Source organism: Nerophis ophidion, linkage group LG01 (genome assembly GCF_033978795.1).
Source record: "Nerophis ophidion isolate RoL-2023_Sa linkage group LG01, RoL_Noph_v1.0, whole genome shotgun sequence".
Classification (NCBI taxonomy): domain Eukaryota; kingdom Metazoa; phylum Chordata; class Actinopteri; order Syngnathiformes; family Syngnathidae; genus Nerophis; species Nerophis ophidion.
The window spans coordinates 9,990,354-10,012,932 of NC_084611.1; the positions used below are offsets into that span (position 1 = coordinate 9,990,354).

The following is a 22,579-nucleotide window of genomic DNA, read 5'->3' on the forward strand; positions in this document are numbered from 1 at the left end:
CAGGATGGGCTGCCGGCTCATAAAAAAAAAAAAAATCAAAGAATGAAGGAACACGCCAACACCAAACAAGCCCGCACGCCGAATGGAACTTACCGGAGATCGTCATTTGACAAAACCTCAATCAGTTTTGCTTGTTTTTTTTTACCCAATCTTTGCTTACGTGTGCCAAAGTCATATTTTAACAATGAATAGAAATACAAATCCAATTAAAGCTGCAAGCAGCGATGGACGGGACCGACTTTTGCTGGTATTTCCTGCCTTTACCCATTCAACATATCTTTACCTGCACATTACCTACCATCCCTGCATCCTGGGGTCACACTGGTGCTTCTTTCTTCCACCCACACACGCCGGTGCTTCCTGCCATCACCCGGACAACATGTATTTACCTGCACATTACCTACCTTCTCTGTATCCTGGTGTCAAACTGGTGCCTCCTTCTTTCGCCCAGTCAACATATCTTTACCTGCATTGTGTGGTCCTGCTTTTAAGCGGCCATCCCGAGACGGCAGCAGCATCAGCGCAGAGCTTCTTTGAAGGCTCGTAAAATCAAAACCGGAGCAGTAGGAAAAACTATCTCGTCAACTTTTAACCGGAAGGGTTCAATCTCTTTCCTGTGCTAGTTTGAAGCCGACACAACAAACGCGCTCAGAGGAGATAATGTTTGAAAAAAACAACAACTTTTGTTTTGAAGGGGTAATTGTCAACTTCCTGTTGATTTTTGCTGAAAGATGTTCCGGTGGCAGAGGGGTTAGGACGTCTGCCTCGCAATACGAAGTTCCTGCAATCCTGGGTTCAAATCCAGGCTCGGGATCTTTCTGTGTGGAGTTTGCATGTTCTCCCCGTGAATGCGTGGGTTCCCTCCGGGTACTCCGGCTTCCTCCCACTTCCAAAGACATGCACCTGGGGATAGGTTGATTGGCAACACTAAATTGGCCCTAGTGTGTGAATGTTGTCTGTCTATCTGTGTTGGCCCTGCGATGAGGTGGCGACTTGTCCAGGGTGTACACTGCCTTCCGCCCGATTGTAGCTGAGATAGGCGCCAGTGCCCCCCACGACCCTGAAAGGGAATAAGCGGTACAAAATGGATGGATGGATGCATGTTAATGAATGAAATGTAGGTCTAAGTGAGACCTACATAGAGGTTTTTGTTTCATGTCTCTACGACATTCCTACCGGAAGTTACAAGCAGTTTGGTCCGTGTTTTCTTCCTAGGAGCAGTATTGTCTGTGTTTTATTCCTAGGGGCAGTAGAGCGCAATTTTGAGTTTTTTAAAATTTTTTATTATTAGATCGCACATTTTGCCAGTCCTGATGTGCGTGTCAAAATTGGTGAGTTTTGAAGCATTTTAAGGGCGTCAAATTACAGCTCAAAGAGGCAAAAATGACATTTTTTTAGGGAACTTTTGTTTTGAAGGGGTTTTTGCCAACTTTCTGTTGATTTTTGCTGAAGAAGATTAGTGTATGAAATCTAGGTCTAAGTCAGACCTACATAGAGATTTTTGTGTCATGTCTCTACGACATTCCTACCGGAAGTTACAAGCAGTTTGGTCCGTGTTTTCTTCCTAGGAGCAGTTTTGTCTGTGTTTTATTCCTAGGAGGCACTAGAGCGCAATTTCGATTTATTTTTTATTTTTTAGTATTAGATCGCAAATTTTGCTAGTCCTGATGCGTGTGTCCGGTTTGGTGAGTTTTGAAGCATTTTAAGGGGGGCAAATTACAGCTAAAAGAGGCAAAAATTACATTTTTTTTAGGAAACTTTTGTTTTGAAGGGGTTTTTGCCAACTTCTTGTTGATTTTTGCTGAAGGAGGTCAGTGTATGAAATGTAGGTCTAAGTCAGACCTACATAGAGATTTGTGTGTCATGTCTCTACGACATTCCTACCGGAAGTTACAAGCAGTTTGGTCCGTGTTTTCTTCCTAGGAGCAGTGTTGTCTGTGTTTTATTCCTAGGGGCAGTAGAGCGCAATTTTGAGTTTTAAAAAAAAATGTATTATTAGATCGCACATTTTGCCAGTCCTGATGCGTGTGTCCAGTTTGGTGAGTTTTGAAGCATTTTAAGGGGGGCAAATTACAGCTCAAAGAGGCAAAAATGGCATTTTTTTAGGGAACTTTTGTTTTGAAGGGGTTTTTGCCAACTTTCTGTTGATTTTTGCTGAAGAAGATTAGTGTATGAAATCTAGGTCTAAGTCAGACCTACATAGAGATTTTTGTGTCATGTCTCTACGACATTCCTACCGGAAGTTACAAGCAGTTTGGTCCGTGTTTTCTTCCTAGGAGCAGTTTTGTCTGTGTTTTATTCCTAGGAGGCACTAGAGCGCAATTTCGATTTATTTTTTATTTTTTATTATTAGATCGCAAATTTTGCTAGTCCTGATGCGTGTGTCCGGTTTGGTGAGTTTTGAAGCATTTTAAGGGGGGGCAAATTACAGCTAAAAGAGGCAAAAATTACATTTTTTTTTAGGAAACTTTTGTTTTGAAGGGGTTTTTGCCAACTTCTTGTTGATTTTTGCTGAAGGAGGTCAGTGTATGAAACCTAGGTCTAAGTCAGACCTACATAGAGATTTGTGTGTCATGTCTCTACGACATTCCTACCGGAAGTTACAAGCAGTTTGGTCCGTGTTTTCTTCCTAGGAGCAGTATTGTCTGTGTTTTATTCCTAGGGGCAGTAGAGCGCAATTTTGAGTTTTAAAAAAAAATTTATTATTAGATCGCACTTTTTGCCAGTCCTGATGCGTGTGTCCGGTTTGGTGAGTTTTGAAGCATTTTAAGGGGGGCAAATTACAGCTCAAAGAGGCAAAAATGGCATTTTTTTAGGGAACTTTTGTTTTGAAGGGGTTTTTGCCAACTTCCTGTTGATTTTTGCTAAAGGGTCAGTGTATGAAATCTAGGTCTATGTCAGACCTACATAGAGATTTTTGTGTCATGTCTCTATAACATTCTTAATGGAAGTTACAAACAGTTTTGTTTGTGTTTTTTCCTACAGTGCAATTTTGAGTTTTGGGTTTTGGTTTTTTGATTAGATCGCAATTTTCGCCAGTTCTGATGTGTGTGTTAAATTTGGTGAGTTTTGAAGCATGTTAAAGGGGTCAAATTACAGCTCAAAGAGGCGGCGGTATAATAATAATAATAAAACCTTAGAAATACAATAGGGTCCTCTGTCTCAAAGGTACATTCGGTCCCTAACTAGATGAGGCAATTCTTGGAGGAATTGTGTGTGAATTCGCCAATGCTAAAGTTGAACTGAAATGCTGACAAAATGTAAAATGCATATAAGAATAGTTAAAATTTCCAGGAAAAAAAGGAATTTGGTTTGTAACTTGGGAACGTGCGAAACGGATAAGTGGAATGTGTTGATGTTAGAATGGTTTGAATCGGCTGAAAACTGTGCAAATTGTGGAAGTTTAAAAAAATTGACAATTCATTTTGAATGGGGGAAATGTCCCTAAAACCCGGGAATTCTTGGAAATCCAGGAATTTTTTTTTTTTTAATTGTTAAAAGAATGCACATAATTTTTAACATTTTGGAGTTGGAACGGTTTGAATCGGATGAAAAATGTTGGAATTGTGGAACTTTGAAAAATGCTCCATTTATTTCAATGAGAAATTCTGGAAAAGCGCAAATTTATTTGGAAAATGTTAAAAGACTTGAATGTTCTGAATGAGTTGAAACGGTTGGTGTTGGAATTTTTCAATTGGGCCTAAAAATGTTGAATGTTAACATTTTTAATTGAGAAATTGTATTAAGGAATTCCTGGAATTTCGGGAAAACTGGGAATTTTTCCAGTTCAAAGAATAACTTTGTTTTTTTGTCCTGATTAAGAGAAATGTTTTGACGGTGGAAAAGCTGAAGTGGGTTAAAAAATGTGGAAGGAGTAGTCGCCAGAAAAAGGCTCAAAAAAGGGGAAATCTGTGGATTCCTGGAATTTTTTGAATATCCAGGATGAGTGGAACATGTTGAAGGTGAAATGGTTTGTATTGGTTGGCAACTTTGTGGATTTAAAATAAATGGACAATTAATTTTGAATGAGGAACATTTCCCTGAAAACTGTGAATTATTGGAAATCCGGGAAGTTTTTTTAAATTGTTGAAGGAAAGCACACCATTTTTAACAGGCTGAATATTTGGGAGTTGGAATGGTTTGAATTGGATGAAAATTGTGGAGCTTTGAAAAATGTCCTTATTCACTTTAATGGGAATTTCGGGAAAAGAGGGATTTTTTTGGGGAAAATGTTTAAAGATTTTAATGTTCTGAATGAGTTGGTGTTGGTATTTTTCAATTGGGTTAACATTTTTAATTGAGAAATATTAAGTAATTCCTGGAATTTTGGGAAAACTTAATTTTTCAAGGGAAAACCCGCAATTCCCAAATAGGCGGAACAGTTTTAAGTTGGAACAGTTTGATTATGGTGAAAAATGTGGAAGGTAGAGCGTGCCAAAATCTGGAGAAGAAGAATACGTTTAAGTTGCAGAATAAATAGATGAATTTCGGTTAAGAAAAGCATAGAATTAGTATTCACAGCAATAACATAGAGGGCATTACAGTCTTTCATGGAAGCAGGAGTTCAGAACACAGAATCTTTTTTTTGATACTGTCGTCTGTCTTTTTCCTAAATCCAATTTTGGCAGTTAGAGCACAAACATACAATTGCTTTCAAAGTTGATGAGATCAAGGCAAAGGCCAGCATGATTTATCAATGGTTGGCATTTTCAAAGTCCACCAGGAAACAATTGACTTGGTGCAAAAAACGACCAGCATGGAAGACAGAACTTGGTATTGATCAAGACAAAAACTGTGTTGACATTTGGATGTCTCTGTGATTCCTCTACATGTCTGCCATTCGGGCCACGCCCCTCCCTGGATGTAGGGCCCCACCATTTGTTGGGGGTCCTCACTTTGTATGAAGGAGCACAAGGTCCCCACTTTGTATGAAGGAGCTCAAGGTCCCCACTTTGTATGAAGGAGCACAAGGTCCCCACTTTGTATGAAGGAGCACAAGGTCCCCACTTTGTATGAAGGAGCACATAATAAATGTCAATGAATGAACGAAAGGGCGCCTCATATAACATTTTACCGCAAAGGTACTGTAGATGTTGACCTCTAGTGGGTTCCTCGGACCACCACACACTGCCACGAGAGCCCGGATTTCAGGGTACAACACTGTTTTATTTTCATAAATGTTGAGAGGCTTTTGCTTTCCAACAAAATGTCTTCTTCTTAGTCCGTGTCCCTCTATTTTTCTGGCTCCAACTCCAACTCCAACTACTTGTCTCGTTCCGGCTGCTGCTAATAAAGGCGACGGGTGATTAGATAAAAAGGCACAGCCGGGCAATCTACTTCGAGGCTGGTCCTTGCACACTCTGTTCCGCGGCAGGCCCGCAGGCCATGCCCCACCCTCCACAAGTACAAAACCCAAAAGCAGTGAAGTTGGCACGTTGTGTAAATGTAAATAAAAAACGGACCATGACTGGAGGCAAGAAACAATTATCTTGCTCCACACTTATATGAAATAAACTTCAACCAACCAACCATTTATGTCGCCAGATGTTTAGACAATATTGGAATGTGTCTTGTAATGAACCCCAGCTCCCCCATTGCCGGCAACAGTCGTGCAGTCCCAGACCATGACGCTTACACCACCCTGATTGACCGTAGGCAAGACACAATTATCTTGGGAATTGCTTGTGTGGCCAGCTGTTTATACAATAATGGAATGTTTTCTTTAATAAACCCCAGCTCCCCCAGTGCCGGCAGCACTCGTGTCGCCACAGACCATGACGCTAACACCACCCTGATAGACTGTATGCAATAGACAATTATCTTGCTACTCCCTTGTGTTGCCAGCTGTTTAGACACTAATGGCATGGGTCCTCTAATGAACCGGAGCTCCCCTATTGCTGGCAGCTCTCGTGTCGCCACAGACCATGACTCTTACACCTCAATGCTTGACTGAGGGCAAGAAACAATTATTTTGCTACACGCAACCAACCAACCAAACAACCAACCAACCAACCAACCAACCACCCAACCATTTAGGTCACCAGCTATTTATACAAAAAGGAATGTGTCCTTTAATGAACCGCAGCTCCCCCAGTACCGGCAGCTCTCGTGTCGCCACAGACCATGACTCTTACACCGCCATGCTTGACTGGAGGCAAGAAACAATTATTTTGCTACACACAACCAACCAACCAACCAACCAACCAACCAACCAACCAACCAACCATTTAGGTCACCAGCTATTTATACAATAAGGAATGTGTCCTTTAATGAACCGCAGCTCCCCCAGTACCGGCAGCTCTCGTGTCGCCACAGACCATGACTCTTACACCGCCATGCTTGACTGGAGGCAAGAAACAATTATTTTGCTACACACAACCAACCAACCAACCAACCAACCAACCAACCAACCAACCACCCAACCATTTAGGTCACCAGCTATTTATACAATAAGGAATGTGTGCTTTAATGAACCACAGCTCCCCCAGTGCTGGCAGCTCTCGTGTCGCCACGGACCATGACTCTTGCACCGCCATGCTTGACTGAAGGCAAGAAACAATTATTTTGCTACACACAACCAACCAACCAACCAACCAACCACCCAACCATTTAGGTCACCAGCTATTTATACAAAAAGGAATGTGTCCTTTAATGAACCGCAGCTCCCCCAGTGCCGGCAGCTCTCGTGTCGCCACAGACCATGACTCTTACACCGCCATGCTTGACTGGAGGCAAGAAACAATTATTTTGCTACACACAACCAAACAACCAACCAACCAACCAACCAACCATTTAGGTCACCAGCTATTTATACAATAAGGAATGTGTCCTTTAATGAACCGCAGCTCCCCCAGTGCCGGCAGCTCTCGTGTCGCCACAGACCATGACTCTTACACCGCCATGCTTGACTGGAGGCAAGAAACAATTATCTGGCTACACACTTATACGAAATAAACTTCAACCAACCAACCATTTATGTTGCCAGATATTCAGACGATAATGGAATGTATCCTTTAAAGAACCGCAGCTCCACCAGTACCGGCAGCACTCGTGTCGCCACAGACCATGACGCTTACACCACCCTGATTGACTGTAGGCAATAGACAATTATCTTGCTACTCACTTGTGTTGCCGGCTGTTTTCGACACTAATGGCATGGGTCCTTTAATGCAGTGTTTTTCAACCTTTTTTGAGCCAAGGCACATTTTTGCGTTGAAAAAATCCGCAGGCACACCACCAGCAGAAATCATCAACTCAGTTGACAGTTAAAAGTCATTGTCGCAATTGTTGGATATGATTGTAGCTGAGATAGGCACCAACACCCCCCGCCACCCCAAAGGGAATAAGCGGTAGAAAATGGATGGATGGATGGATGGACCTTAAAGCATAACCAAGCATGCATCAATATAGCTCTTGTCTCAAAGTAGGTGTACTGTCACGTCATGCCATGACTTATTTGGAGTTTTTTGCTGTTTTCCTGTGCGCAGTGTTTTAGCGCTCCTATTTTGGTGACTTTTTTTCATTTTTTTGGTATTTTCCTGTAGCAGTTTCATGTCTTCCTTCGAGCGATATTTCCTGCATTTACTTTGTTTTAGCAATCAAGAATATTTCAGTTGTTTTATCTGTCTTTGTGGGGACATTGTTCGGATTTACATTGTGGACGCCGTTTTTGCTACGCAGTAAGTTTTTGCTGTCGTCCAGCATTCTGTTTTTCTTTACTTTGCAGCCAGTTCAGTTGTGGTTTCGCTCTGCATATCCTTCCCTAAGCTGCAAAGCCTTTTCTTAAGTGCACTCACCTTTTGTTCATTTTTGGTTTAAGCCATGGGCGTCAAATTTAATTTGGCCCTTGAGGCAATATCAAATTAACAATACAGCTGGCCCGCCGTTATTACACAGCGGCAGTGCCGCTGAAACAGCGCAATTTCTCGCACTTGCCAATCCCGAAGTTCAGTGCCCCTCCCGAAAATCTCCCGGGGCAAACATTCTGCCGATTTCCACCCAGACAACAATATCGAGGGCGGGCCTTAAAGGCACTGCCTTTAGCATTCTCTACAACCTGTCGTCACGTCCGCATTTCCTCCATACAAACAGCGTGCAGACCCACTCGCATAATATATGCAGCTATTACACACACATAAGTGAATGCAAGGCATACTTAGCCAACAGCCATACAGGTCACACCGAGGGTGGCCGTATAAACAACTTTAACAGTGTTACAAATAGGCGCCACACTGTGAACCCGCACCAAACAAGAATGACAAACACATTCCGGGAGAACATCTGCACTGCAACATAACATAAACATAACAGAACAAATACCCAAGACCCCCTTGCAGCACTAACTCTTTCGGGACGCTACAATATATTTTGATATTTACCTCAGAAGGCTGTAAATAGAAAAGGGATTACATTTGTATTTGAATTGATATTTTTTAAATTATTATTATTATTATTTGAAACTCGATTTTGCATGTCACTAGAAAGTTATATAAGCCTTGCTTGTTCAATATTCAATGCAAAACTTGTTTGGGTCCCTATTAAAAGGTTCATTTGTTCAACCTTGGCCCGCGGCTTTGTTCAGTTTTAAATTTCGGCCCACTCTGTGTTTGAGTTTGACACCTCTGGTTTAAGCACAAGACACCTTTCTACCTGCATTTACAAAGCAATTAGCTGCCGCCTGCCACCTACTGATATGGAAGAGTATTACACAGCTATAGACAGCACCGACATTTAAAAAAAACAACACATAATTTGGAGACTATAATTACTGGTTTGCAAAAACTGTTTTTCAATCAATCAATCAATCAATCAATATTTATTTATATAGCCCTAAATCACAAATGTCTCAAAGGACTGTACAAACCATTACGACTACGACATCCTCGGAAGAACCCACAAAAGGGCAAGGAAAACTCACACCCAGTGGGACGCCACTGACAATGATGACTATGAGAACCTTGGAGAGGACCTCAAATGTGGGCAACCCCCCCGCCTCTAGGGGACCGAAAGCAATGGATGTCGAGCGGGTCTAACATGATACTGTGAAAGTTCAATCCATAGTGGCTTTAACACAGCCGCGAGAGTTCAGTTCAAAGCGGATCCAAGACAGCAGCGAGAGTCCCGTCCACAGGAAACCATCCCAAGCGGAGGCGGATCAGCAGCGTAGAGATGTCCCCAACCGATACACAGGCGAGCGGTCCATCCCGGGTCCCGACGAGCGGTCCATCCTGGGTCTCGACTCTGGACAGCCAGTACTTCATCCATGGTCATCGGACCGGACCCCCTCCACAAGGGAGGGGGGGACATAAGAGAAAAAAGAAAAGAAGCGCCAGATCAACTGGTCTAAAAAGGAGGTCTATTTAAAAGCTAGAGTATACAAATGAGTTTTAAATGCTTCTACTGAGGTAGCATCTCGAACTGTTACCGGGGGGGCATTCCAGAGTACTGGAGCCCGAACGGAAAACGCTCTATAGCCCGCAGACTTTTTTTGGGCTTTGGGAATCACTAATAAGCCGGAGTCTTTTGAACGCAGATTTCTTGCCGGGACATATGGTACAATACAATCGGCAATATAGGCTGGAGCTAGTATTTTATACGTAAGTAGTTAAACCTTAAAGTCACATCTTAAGTGCACAGGAAGCCAGTGCAGGTGAGCCAGTACAGGCGTAATGTGATCAAACTTTCTTGTTCTTGTCAAAAGTCAAGCAGCCGCATTTTGTACCAACTGTAATCTTTTAATGCTAGACATGAGGAGACCCGAAAATAATACGTTACAGTAATCGAGACGAGGCGTAACAAACGCATGGATAATGATCTCGGCGTCTTTAGTGGACAGAATGGAGCGAATTTTAGCGATAATACGGAGATGAAAGAAGGCCGTTTTAGTAACGCTTTTAATGTGTGACTCAAAGGAGAGAGTTGGGTCGAAGATAATACCCAGATTTTTTTACCGAGTCGCCTTGTTTTATTATTTGGTTGTCAAATGTTAAAGTTGTATTATTAAATAGAGGTCGGTGTCTAGCAGGACCGATAATCAGCATTTCCGTTTTTTGGGCGTTAAGTTGCAAAAAATTAGCGGACATGCATTGTTTAATTTCTTTAAGACACGCCTCCAACTGACTACAGTCCGGCGTGTTGGTCAGCTTTAGGAGAATGGAGCGAATTTTAGCGATATTACGGAGATGAAAGAAGGCCGTTTTAGTAACGCTTTTAATGTGTGACTCAAAGGAGAGAGTTGGGTCGAAGATAATACCCAGATTTTTTTACCGAGTCGCCTTGTTTTATTATTTGGTTGTCAAATGTTAAAGTTGTATTATTAAATAGAGGTCGGTGTCTAGCAGGACCGATAATCAGCATTTCCGTTTTTTTGGCGTTAAGTTGCAAAAAATTAGCGGACATGCATTGTTTAATGTCTTTAAGACACGCCTCCAACTGACTACAGTCCGGCGTGTTGGTCAGCTTTAGGGGCATGTAGTGAAAGTTCAATCCATAGTGGCTCCAACACAGCCGCGAGAGTTCAGTTAGAAGCGGATCCAAGACAGAAGCGAGAGTCCCGTCCACAGGAAACCATCCCAGGCAGAGGCGGATCAGCAGCGTAGAGATGTCCCCAACCGATACACAGGCAAGCGGTCCATCCTGGGTCTCGACTCTGGACAGCCAGTACTTCATCCATGGTCATTGGACCGGACCCATTCCCCAAGGCAGGGGGGGACATAGGAGAAAAAAGAAAAGAAGCGGCAGATCAACTGGTCTAAAAAGGAGGTCTATTTAAAGGCAAGAGTATACGAATGAGTTTTAAGGTGAGACTTAAATGCTTCTACTGAGGTAGCATCTCGAACTGTTACCGGGAGGGCATTCCAGAGTACTGGAGCCCGAACGGAAAACGCTCTATAGCCCGCAGACTTTTTTTGGGCTTTAGGAATCACTAATAAGCCGGAGTCCTTTGAAGGCAGATTTCTTGCCGGGACGTATGGTACAATACAAGTGGCAAGATAGGATGGAGATAGACCGTGTAGTATTTTATACGTAAGTAGTAAAACCTTAAAGTCACATCTTAAGTGCACAGGTGAGCCAGTACAGGCGTAATATGATCAAACTTTCTTGTTCTTGTCAAAAGTCTAGCAGTCGCATTTTGTACCAACTGTAATCTTTTAATGCTAGACATGGGGAGACCCGAAAATAATACGTTACAGTAATCGAGACGAGGCGTAACAAACGCATGGATAATGATCTTGGCGTCTTTAGTGGACAGAATGGAGCGAATTTTTGCGATATTACGGAGATGAAAGAAGGCCGTTTTAGTAACGCTTTTAATGTGTGGCTCAAAGGAGAATGTTGGGTCGAAGATAATACCCATATTTTTTTTACCGAGTCACCTTGTTTTATTATTTGGTTGTCAAATGTTAAAGTTGTATTATTAGATAGAAGTCGGTGTCTAGCAGGACCGATAATCAGCATTTCCGTTTTTTTGGCGTTAAGTTGCAAAAAATTAGCGGACATGCATTGTTTAATTTCATTAAGACACGCTTCCAACTGACTACAGTCTGGCGTGTTGGTCAGCTTTAGGGGCATGTAGTGAAAGTTCAATCCATAGTGGCTCCAACACAGCCGCGAGAGTTCAGTTCAAAGCGGATCCAAGACAGCAGCGAGAGTCCCGTCCACAGGAAACCATCCCAAGGGGAGGCGGGTCTGCATCGTAGAGATGTCCCCAACCGATACACAGGCGAGCGGTCCATCCTGGGTCCCAACGAGCGGTCCATCCTGGGTCTCGACTCTGGACAGCCAGTACTTCATCCATGGTCATAGGACCGGACCCCCTCCACAAGGGAGGGGGGGACATAGGAGAAAAAAGAAAAGAAGCGGCAGATCAACTGGTCTAAAAAGGAGGTCTATTTGAAGGCTGGAGTATACAAATGAGTTTTAAGGTGAGACTTAAATTCTTCTACTGAGGTAGCATCTCGAACTGTTACCGGGAGGGCATTCCAGAGTACTGGAGCCCGAACGGAAAACGCTCTATAGCCCGCAGACTTTTTTTGGGCTTTAGGAATCACTAATAAGCCGGAGTCTTTTGAACGCAGATTTCTTGCCGGGACATATGGTACAATACAATGGACAAGATAGGATGGAGCTAGACCGTGTAGTATTTTATACGTAAGTAGTAAAACCTTAAAGTCACATCTTAAGTGCACAGGAAGCCAGTGCAGGTGAGCCAGTACAGGCGTAATGTGATCAAACTTTCTTGTTCTTGTCAAAAGTCTAGCAGCCGCATTTTGTACCAACTGTAATCTTTTAATGCTAGACATGGGGAGACCCGAAAATAATACGTTACAGTAATCGAGACGAGGCGTAACAAACGCATGGATAATGATCTCGGCATCATTAGTGGACAGAATGGAGCGAATTTTAGCGATATTACGGAGATGAAAGAAGGCCGTTTTAGTAACGCTTTTAATGTGTGACTCAAAGGAGAGAGTTGGGTCAAAGATAATACCCAGATTTTTTTTACCGAGTCACCTTGTTTTATTATTTGGTTGTCAAATGTTAAAGTTGTATTATTAAATAGAGGTCGGTGTCTAGCAGGACCGATAATCAGCATTTCCGTTTTGTCACAAATATGTGAAATTAGATCATCTCCCACGGCACACCGGACTGTATGTCACGGGCACACTAGTTTGCCGCGGCACAGTGGTTGAAAAACACTGCTTTAATGAACCGCAGCTCCCCCAACATACATGACTGTCGGAAGTTCCATTATCGTTTTACTCACTTGCGTCGCCAGCTATTTAGACAGTAAAAGCTGTTTGTTGACTCATTCTCAGTGGACAGTAAATCTATATTGCTATACAAGCTGCACACTGACTACTCTCAAGTGCATTTGTGTGTGCAACACTGTCAATAAACAGCCCTTAAATGTCCTCTGGCTGGTATTTCTCAGCCTCTCTCCCAGCAAGTAGAACTTGGCGGTCGGTGTTCTCTCTGAATGAGTCCCCCCCTTAGGGTGTCACTCTGCATTCAAGTGGCGCATATCGACCGTGGGACCACCGCGCGGTCTCGCTCACGTCCCAAGAGGTGACGCGGGTACAGTGCGGAGTTTTTAATCTTTTTTTTTTTTTTTTTAGCAATGTGTCGAAGAAGCTATTTGTGTCGGATGCATGTCGGGAGAGGCACCGAGCGCTCCCAGTCAGCTGTGTGGCGGGCAGCGGGGCATTCTTCGCTCATCTCGTATCCCATGATGCTCTGCTGCCGGGGACAAAGTGCTCTTTGTGCGCCCGCGGCTCTGGGCTAGAGCACACACGCCTTTGAAATTGCGTTCGAGCGATGGGATTTTCATTTTCTATCCCTCCTCTCCGTGCTTCGCTCTCACCCCTCTTTGCTTTCACCCTGTCCTGGATCTTACCGACAACCCCCCCTCCCACTTACCCCCCCTCACAGGCTTGGTTGAGGTCTACCAGTCTCAATCCTCAAACAAATACTGTTCAGGAGAGGAGGGCCCCAATGTCAGGCCCTCGGACCAAGTGCGTCCGCAATGTCCTTTTTTGGCGTCACATGTTTGCCGGCGTCGTAATTTTAACCATCTGAACATAATAATAGCTGCAACATTGCCACCAATTAGTAGACATTGTGAGTCATTCATGGTTAATGACCATGAATTGCACTTTAAAGCAAACAAAGCACAGCATCTTTATATAAGACCCGATCCAAGCAAATAAACCCCACACATGAACTTTGTGGATATTTAAAAAAATAAAGTCCGACCACAACACATAGTTCAAAATTACACCCATTTGAGTCCCGTGCAAAGCATGATGGGAAAATGCAAAACACGCCACAATTATCCACGTTTGCCGAATTTTAGCTGCTCAATATTTTTGACGGATTACGAAGCTTTAAGGAGGTTGCCAGAGTCGAAATTTCACATACTCTTAGTATCCAATTATGAATCATTTTATATTCATTATATTGATATAATATATATATGTATATATATATGTATTTATACATAAACCCTGTTTCCATATTAGTTGGGAAATTGTGTTAGATGTAAATATAAACGGAATACAATGATTTGCAAATCATTTTCAACCCATATTCAGTTGAATGCACTACAAAGACAAGATATTTGATGTTCAAACTCATAAACTTTTTTTTTTTGCAAATAATAATTAACTTAGAATTTCATGGCCGCAACACGTGCCAAAGTAGTTGGGAAAGGGCATGTTCACCACGGTGTTACATCACCTTTTCTTTTAACAACACTCAATAAACGTTTGGGAACTGAGGAAACTAATTGTTGAAACTTCAAAAGTGGAATTCTTTCCCATTCTTGTTTTATGTAGAGCTTCAGTCGTTCAACAGTCCGGGGTCTTCGCTGTCGTATTTTACGCGTCATAATGCGCCACACATTTTCCATGGGGGACAGGTCTGGACTGCAGGCGGGCCAGGAAAGTACCCGCACTCTTTCTTTACAAAGCCACGCTGTTGTAACACGTGCTGAATGTGGCTTGGCATTGCCTTGCTGAAATAAGCAGGGGCGTCCATGAAAAAGACGGCGCTTCGATGGCAGCATATGTTGTTCCAAAACCTGTATGTACCTTTCAGCATTAATGTTGCCTTCACAGATGTGTAAGTTACCCATGCCTTGGGCACTGATGCACCCCCATACCATCACAGATGCTGGCTTTTGAACTTTGCGTCGACAACAGTCTGGATGGTTTGCTTCCTCTTTGGTCCGGATGACACAATGTCGAATATTTCCAAAAACAATTTGAAATGTGGACTCGTCAGACCACAGAACACTTTTCCACTTTGCATCAGTCCATCTTAGATGATCTCGGGCCCAGAGAAGCCGGTGGCGTTTCTGGATGTTGTTGAGAAATGTCTTTAGCTTTGCATAGGAGAGCTTTAACTTGCACTTACAGATGTAGCGACAAACTGTATTTAGTAACAGTGGTTTTCTGAAGTGTTCCTGAGCCCATGTGGTGATATCCTTTAGAGATTGAAGTCGGTTCTTGATACAGTGCCGTCTGAGGGATCGAAGGTCACAGTCATTCAATGTTGGTTTCCGGCCATGCCGCTTACGTGGAGTGATTTTTCCAGATTCTCTGAACCTTTTGATGATATTACTGACCGTAGATGTTGAAATCCCTAAATTTCTTACAATTGCACTATGAGCAACGTTGTTCTTAAACTGTTTGATTACTTGCTCACGCAGTTGTGGACAAAGGGGTGTACCTCGCCCCATCCTTTCTTGTGAAAGACTGAGCATTCTTGGGGAAGCTGATTTTATACCCCATCATGGCACCCACCTGTTCCCAATTAGCCTGCACACCTGTGGGATGTTCCAAATAAGTGTTTGATGAGCATTCCTCAACTTTATCAGTATTTATTGCCACCTTTCCCAACTTCTTTGTCACGTGTTGCTGGCATCAAATTCTAAAGCTAGTGATTATTTGCAACAACAACAAAAAAAATGTTTATGAGTTTGAACATCAAATATCTTGTCTTTATAGCATATTCAACTGAATATGGGTTGAAAATGATTTGCAAATCATTGTATTCTGTTTATATTTACATCTAACACAATTTCCCAAATCATATGGAAACAGGGTTTGTATACATATATATGTACATACATATTTGTGTGTGTATGTATACATACATATACACACATATACATATATATATATATATATATATATATATATATATATATCAATCAATCAATCAATGTTTACTTATATAGCCCTAAATCACTAGTGTCTCAAAGGGCTGCACAAACCACTACGACATCCTCGGTAGGCCCACATAAGGGCAAGGAAAACTCACACCCAGTGGGACGTCCGTGACAATGATGACTATGAGAACCTTGGAGAGGAGGAAAGCAATGGATGTTGAGCGGGTCTAACATGATACTGTGAAAGTTCAATCCATAATGGATCCAACACAGTCGCGAGAGTCCAGTCCAAAGCGGATCCAACACAGCAGCGAGAGTCCCGTTCACAGCGGAGCCAGCAGGAAACCATCCCAAGCGGAGGCGGATCAGCAGCGCAGAGATGTCCCCAGCCGATACACAGGCAAGTAGTACATGGCCCCCGGATCGGACCAGACCCCCTCCACAAGGGAGAGTGGGACATAGGAGAAAAAGGAAAGAAACGGCAGATCAACTGGTCTAAAAAGGGAGTCTATGTAAAGGCTAGAGTATACAAATGAGTTTTAAGGTGAGACTTAAATGCTTGTACTGAGGTGGCATCTCGAACTGTTACCGGGAGGGCATTCCAGAGTACTGGAGCCCGAACGGAAAACGCTCTATAGCCCGCAGACTTTTTTTGGGCTTTGGGAGTCACTAATAAGCCGGAGTCCTTTGAACGCAGATTTCTTGCCGGGACATATGGTACAATACAATCGGCAAGATAGGCTGGAGCTAGACCGTGTAGTATTTTATACGGAAGTAGTACAACTTTAAAGTCACATCTTAAGTGCACAGGAAGCCAGTGCAGGTGAGCCAGTACAGGATACGGTCCTCCCAAAGCACTGCGAGCTCCAGAGGATTGCCTGCTTGGAGGCCACAATACCTGGCCTTAGTGTTTATTGGCAACCACGTCAGGGAACCTCAGCTGCTTTCCCAGATCAACTGAGAGCTCCCAGTCGCGTTCTGTTGCCAACAGACCAAAAGAGGTGTTCCGGGCAGCAGTTTCTCCCCAGCTCTGATGAAAGCGGTGCTCTTCACTGGGCGGAGGCTCTTGCTGTGACCGACTCCCCTGCAGATGGTAAAGCTATGGCTTTCAGGACCTGGTCATGTCGCCAGCGGTACCGCCCTTCACCCAGGGCTTTTGGACAACAGCTTAGGATGTGTTCCAAGGTTCTTCTCCTCTGGCAGAGGCGGCACCCTGGTGTCTCCACCTTTCCCCAGGTGAAGAGGTTGGATGGACTTGGCAGCACGTCGTGGACCGCCTGGATCAAGAACTTTATCAGATGGGGTTCGGCTTTCCAGAGCTCGGTCCATTGTTCCCATCTCGTCCGAGCGCCCTGTTGCCGCATTCCCGCCATCTGGCAGGCTCGCCTTTCCTCAACTCCTGCTCGGACCTCCTCGAGGATCAGTGACCTCTTCTCTTTCCCCTGCGCCTTATCATAGCGAGGTGTTTCTTCTGCTACCTAAGCCAGCTCTCCCCTGCGCCACTGTTCCCACCAACACCTTTTACCATAGCCTTGCCTCTGCGACATCCACAGCCTCGACAGCTTTCCACTTCCGACCCGTCCTGACTTCAATCCCAGCCTGTGCAACCTTTGGGTCACTGGACTCCCGATATTGTAGGAGCTCCCTGGACCGTGTCACCATGAACTCCTCGCTCAGGCTGCTGATGGGGAGCTTCAGCTTGTTATTTTGCTCGGGCTTCACGGCAGTCCTAGTCACCTGCGCAGGAACTTACTGACCCTCATTTCAAAGCCTTCCACCGTTGAAATGGGGACTTCGTACACAATGAGGGGCCAGAGGATCCGAGGGAGAATCCCGTGCTGGTATATCCAGGCCTTGAACTTGCCAGGAAGCACATTTGGAACCTCAAAGACAATAATGTTGAATATTCAATAACATGGCAAATTCTTGCATCCAGCACACCTTACAACAGTGGTAATAAAAGATGCAACCTATGCTTGAAAGAGAAACTGTTTATTATATATTCACCCAGACCTGGCATCACTCAACAAGCGCAGTGAAATCATTACCTAGGAGGTGTTTCCGTCACAGACTGAAACACCTCCTAGGTAACACATGAGCCAATCACCACGCCCCTACGCCTGCCCGTACCCGCCCACTCTGTGCCCTATATAAACCATTGTATGTGAATGCTTCCATTAAAATCTCCTGATGATTGAGGGAACCCCTCGTGAAACAGTTCTGTAGAGATGAAGTAGTCTTGGGATTTTTCCCACACATACATATTGCGCTCTACCACGGTATCGAGCACTATTCTCTGGATAATCCAATTAAGACATATATATATATATATATATATATATATATATATATTTATATATATGTATATATGTATATATATGTATATATACACACATATATGTACATGTATGTATATATATATATATATACATATATATATATATATATATATATGTATATATATACATATATATATGTACTGTAGTTGTACGATAATGTGATGCATGTATCATGATCAATACCATAGTGACTCACTCGATGGACAGTTGTCTGTTTTCTCCAGCTGGCTGGGTACGTTTTTCCGGCTTATTTGTGTAAGCACTCCATTTATGTCGCAATAGCTTGGCTCCGAGTTCCACATTCGCAGCGTCAAAGTCTCTTTCACCCCACTCCAACGTTTTAAACGTAGACTTATCACGAATTCATTAACGTGGACCCTGACTTAAACTAATTAAAAAACTTATTCGGCTGTTACCATTTAGTGGTCATTTGTACGGAATATGTACTAATAAAAGCCTCAATCAATCAAGCGACACGAGCGTAGCAATGTTAGCCACATGCTAACTTTACACTTGTATCCGGACTTCAATTCAGCTCAGCCTTAGGGAAAAAGAAAAAGATCAAACGGGCATCCGCCGCCGCGTCTGTAGCTGACGGACTGACAGTTGGCAGAGCTCCAAGTATCGTTTTAAGCTGTGTAGCGAAGCCTGTCAGCAGTGATGATCGTTGTCTGCTACTTATTGCTATAAAAACCTATGAAAAAGTCACTTTTTTGATGATCCTCCTTTTTTTTTGCGCCCGGCTAAATATTCAAATGAGAAGACAAGAGGAGAGAAAGCCAAGCCTGAGCTGAAGAATGGGCCAGTTTGTGAACCATTTCCTAATTGTCACCGAGGGGCTCCGGGGCAGCTCGCCAAGGCTCGGAGGGCCAATGGCGAAGGCCTGTTTGAACACTGAGAGGTGGGGGTGTTGAGGGGGGGGGGGGGGCTCAGTCCGAGGACACGAACTCCCCCCTCCTACCTGCAGTGCTGGTCTGGCCAGCTGAGAGGGTCCGTCACTTGCACCCAAGTGGAGGGACTCCCACCAGGGTCTAGCTCGCTCACTGCTCGGGACTCCCAGGACCAGGTGGGGCGGGGTCGGGGGGTGACTTTGTGAAGATGTCCAACAACAACAACAACAACAACGACCCGGGCGAGAAAGAGGGGGACGCAGAGGAGGTGGCCATGGTCATCATCCCGCCGCCCCCCGAGCCCGTGGAGGCGCCGCCGGAGCCACCGCCGGAGCCACCGCCGGAGCCACCTTGCCGCCCCTTGACGCGCAGCATCTTCCCTGTCTCCGCAGTCTCGCCGGCCGCAGAGAGGATCCGCTTCATCCTGGGGGAGGAGGATGACGGCCCGGCGCCCCCGCAGCTCTTCACCGAGCTGGACGAGCTGCTGTCGGTGGACGGCCAGGAGATGGAGTGGAAGGAGACGGCCAGGTAAGGAGCTCCGTCTTTGGGCCCCGTACTTCATGTGGTCCTTAGCTTGCAGCCCAATACCAATAGTCAGGTCCAGGGTCAACAAGTGGAAAAATAAGCTAACCAAGATGTCCATGACTTTCAGTTCAATATTACAACCTTATTTATGTCAAATTACCTGTATCGCCCCAATAATACAACATTCTTAATGTAAAGTTACCTGTATCGCCCCAATAATACAACCTTATTTATGTCAAATTACCTGTATCGCCCCAATAATACAACATTATTTATGTAAAATTACCTGAATTGCCCCAATAATACAACCTTATTTATGTCGAATTACCTGTATCGCCCCGATATTACAACCTTATTTATGCCTTATTTATGTCAAATTACCTGTATCGCCCCAATAGTACAACGTTATTTATGTAAAATTACCTATATCGCCCCAATAATACAACCTTATTTTATGTCAAATTACCTGTATCCCCCAATAATACAACCTTATTTATGTCAAATTACCTGTACCCCCAATATTACAACCTTATTTATGTCAAATTACCTGTATCGCCCCAATAATACAACATTATTTATGTAAAATTACCTGAATTGCCCCAATAATACAACCTTATTTATGTCAAATTACCTGTATCGCCCCAATAATACAACATTATTTATAAAAAATTACCTGTATCGCTCCAATATTACAACCTTATTTATGTCAAATTACCTGTATCGCCCAAATAAAACATTATTTATGTCGAATTACCTGTATCGCCCCAATAGTACAACCTTATTTATGTCAAATTACCTGTATCCCTCAATATTACAACCTTATTTATGTCAAATTACCTGTATCGCCCCAATAATACAACATTATTTATGTAAAATTACCTGAATTGCCCCAATAATACAACCTTATTTATGTCAAATTACCTGTATCGCCCCAATAATACAACCTTATTTATGCCTTATTTATGTCAAATTACCTGTATCGCCCCAATAGTACAACATTATTTATATAAAATATCTGTATCGTTACAGTATTACAACCTTATTTATGTCAAATTACCTGTATCCCCCAATAATACAACCTTATTTATGTCAAATTACCTGTATCCCCCAATATTATAACCTTATTTATGTCAAATTACCTGTATCGCCCCAATAATACAACATTATTTATGTAAAATTACCTGAATTGCCCCAATAAAACAACCTTACTTATGTCAAATTACCTGTATCGCCCCAATAATACAACATTATCTATATAAAAATACCTGTATCGTTACAGTATTACAACCTTATTTATGTCAAATTACCTGTATCCCCTAACATTTCAACCTTATTTATGTAGAATTACCAGTATTGTCCCAATAGTACAACCTTATTTATGTCAAATTACCTGTATCGCCCCAATAATACAACATCATTTATGTAAAATTACCCGAATTGCCCCAATAATACAACCTTATTTATGTCAAATTACCTGTATCCCCCAATATTACAACATTATTTATATAAAAATACCTGTATCGCTACAATACTACAACCTTATTCAAGTAAAATTACCTGTATCGCCCCAATAATCCACCCTTATTTATGTCAAATTACCTGTATCACCCCAATAATACAACCTTATTTATGTCAAGCTACCTGTATTCCCCAATATTACAACATTATTTATATAAAAATACCTGTATCGCTACAATATTACAACCTTAATTATGTCAAATTACCTGTATCCCCCAACATTACAACTTTTTTTAATGTAGAATTACCAGTATCGTCCCAATAGTACAACCTTATTTATGTCATATTACCTGTATCGCACCAATAATACAACATTATTTATATAAAATTACCTGTATCCCCCAAGATTACAACCTTGGTTATATCAAATGAACAGTATCGCCCCAATAGTACAACATTATTTATGTAAAATTACCATTTTCGTCCCATTATTACAACCTTATTTATGTAGAATTACCAGTATCGTCCCAATAGTACAACCGTATTTATATCAAATTACCTGTATCACCCCAAAAATACAACCTTATTTATATAAAATTACCTACATCCCCCAATATTACAACCTTGTTTATGTCAAATGACCAGTATCGCCTCAATATTACAACCTTATTCATGTAAAATAACCAGTATCGCCCCAATATTACAACCTTATTCATGTAAAATGACCAGTATCCCCGATATTACACACTTATTTTAATTAAAATGACCATGATCGCCCCAATATTACAACCATATTTATGTAAAATGACCTGTATCACCCCCATATTACAACCTTATATATGTAGAATTACCAGTATCCCTCAAATAATACAACCTTATTAATGTAAAATTACCAGTATCGCCCCAATATTACAACCTTGTTAAGTAAGATTACCAGTATCGCCCCAACATTACAACCTTATTTATGTAAAATTACCATTATCACCCCAATAATACAACCTTAATTATGTCAAATTACCTGTATCACCCCAATATTACAACCTTATTAATGTGAAATGACCAGAATGTGAGTGTGAATGTTGTCTGTCTATCTGTGTTGTCCCTGCGATGAGGTGGCGACTTGTCCAGGGTGTACACCGCCTTCCGCCCGAATGCAGCTGAGATAGGCTCCAGCAACCCTAAAAGGGACAAGCGGTAGGAAATGGATGAATGGACCAGTATCGCCCCAACCTTACAACCTTATTTATGTCACGTGACCAGTATCGCCCCAATATTACAACCTTATGTATGTCAAATGACCTGTATTGCCCCAATAATACATTATTTATATAAAATTACCTGTATCCCCCAATATTACAACCCTATTTACCGTATGTAAAATTATTAGCATCCTCCAATATTATAACCTTATTTTAAGTAGAATTACCAGTATCGCCCCAATATTACAACCAAGTTTATGTAAATTTACCTGTATCGCCCCAATATTACAACCTTATTTATGTCAAATGACCTGTATTGCCCCAATAATACAACATTATTTATATCAAGTGACCATCGCCCCAAAATTACAACCCTATTTATGTAAAATTATTAGTATCCCCCAATATTACAACCTTATTTACATAGAATTACTAGTATCTCCCCAATAATACAACCAATATTTACGTAAATGTACCTGTATCGCCCCAATATTA

General features: G+C 42.5%; 1 protein-coding gene across 6 annotated transcripts in view; it reads left to right on the plus strand.

The window, feature by feature from the left end:
* Positions 1 to 22,579, plus strand: part of slc4a4a (solute carrier family 4 member 4a) — a 245,522-nt gene that overhangs the window by 81,920 nt on the left and 141,023 nt on the right. For all 6 annotated transcript variants that reach the window (XM_061895893.1, XM_061895903.1, XM_061895921.1 and 3 more), the window contains exon 5: positions 19,295 to 19,430. In XM_061895893.1, the coding sequence (XP_061751877.1) occupies positions 19,295 to 19,430 (136 nt within the window). The remainder of the gene's footprint in view (positions 1 to 19,294; positions 19,431 to 22,579) is intronic.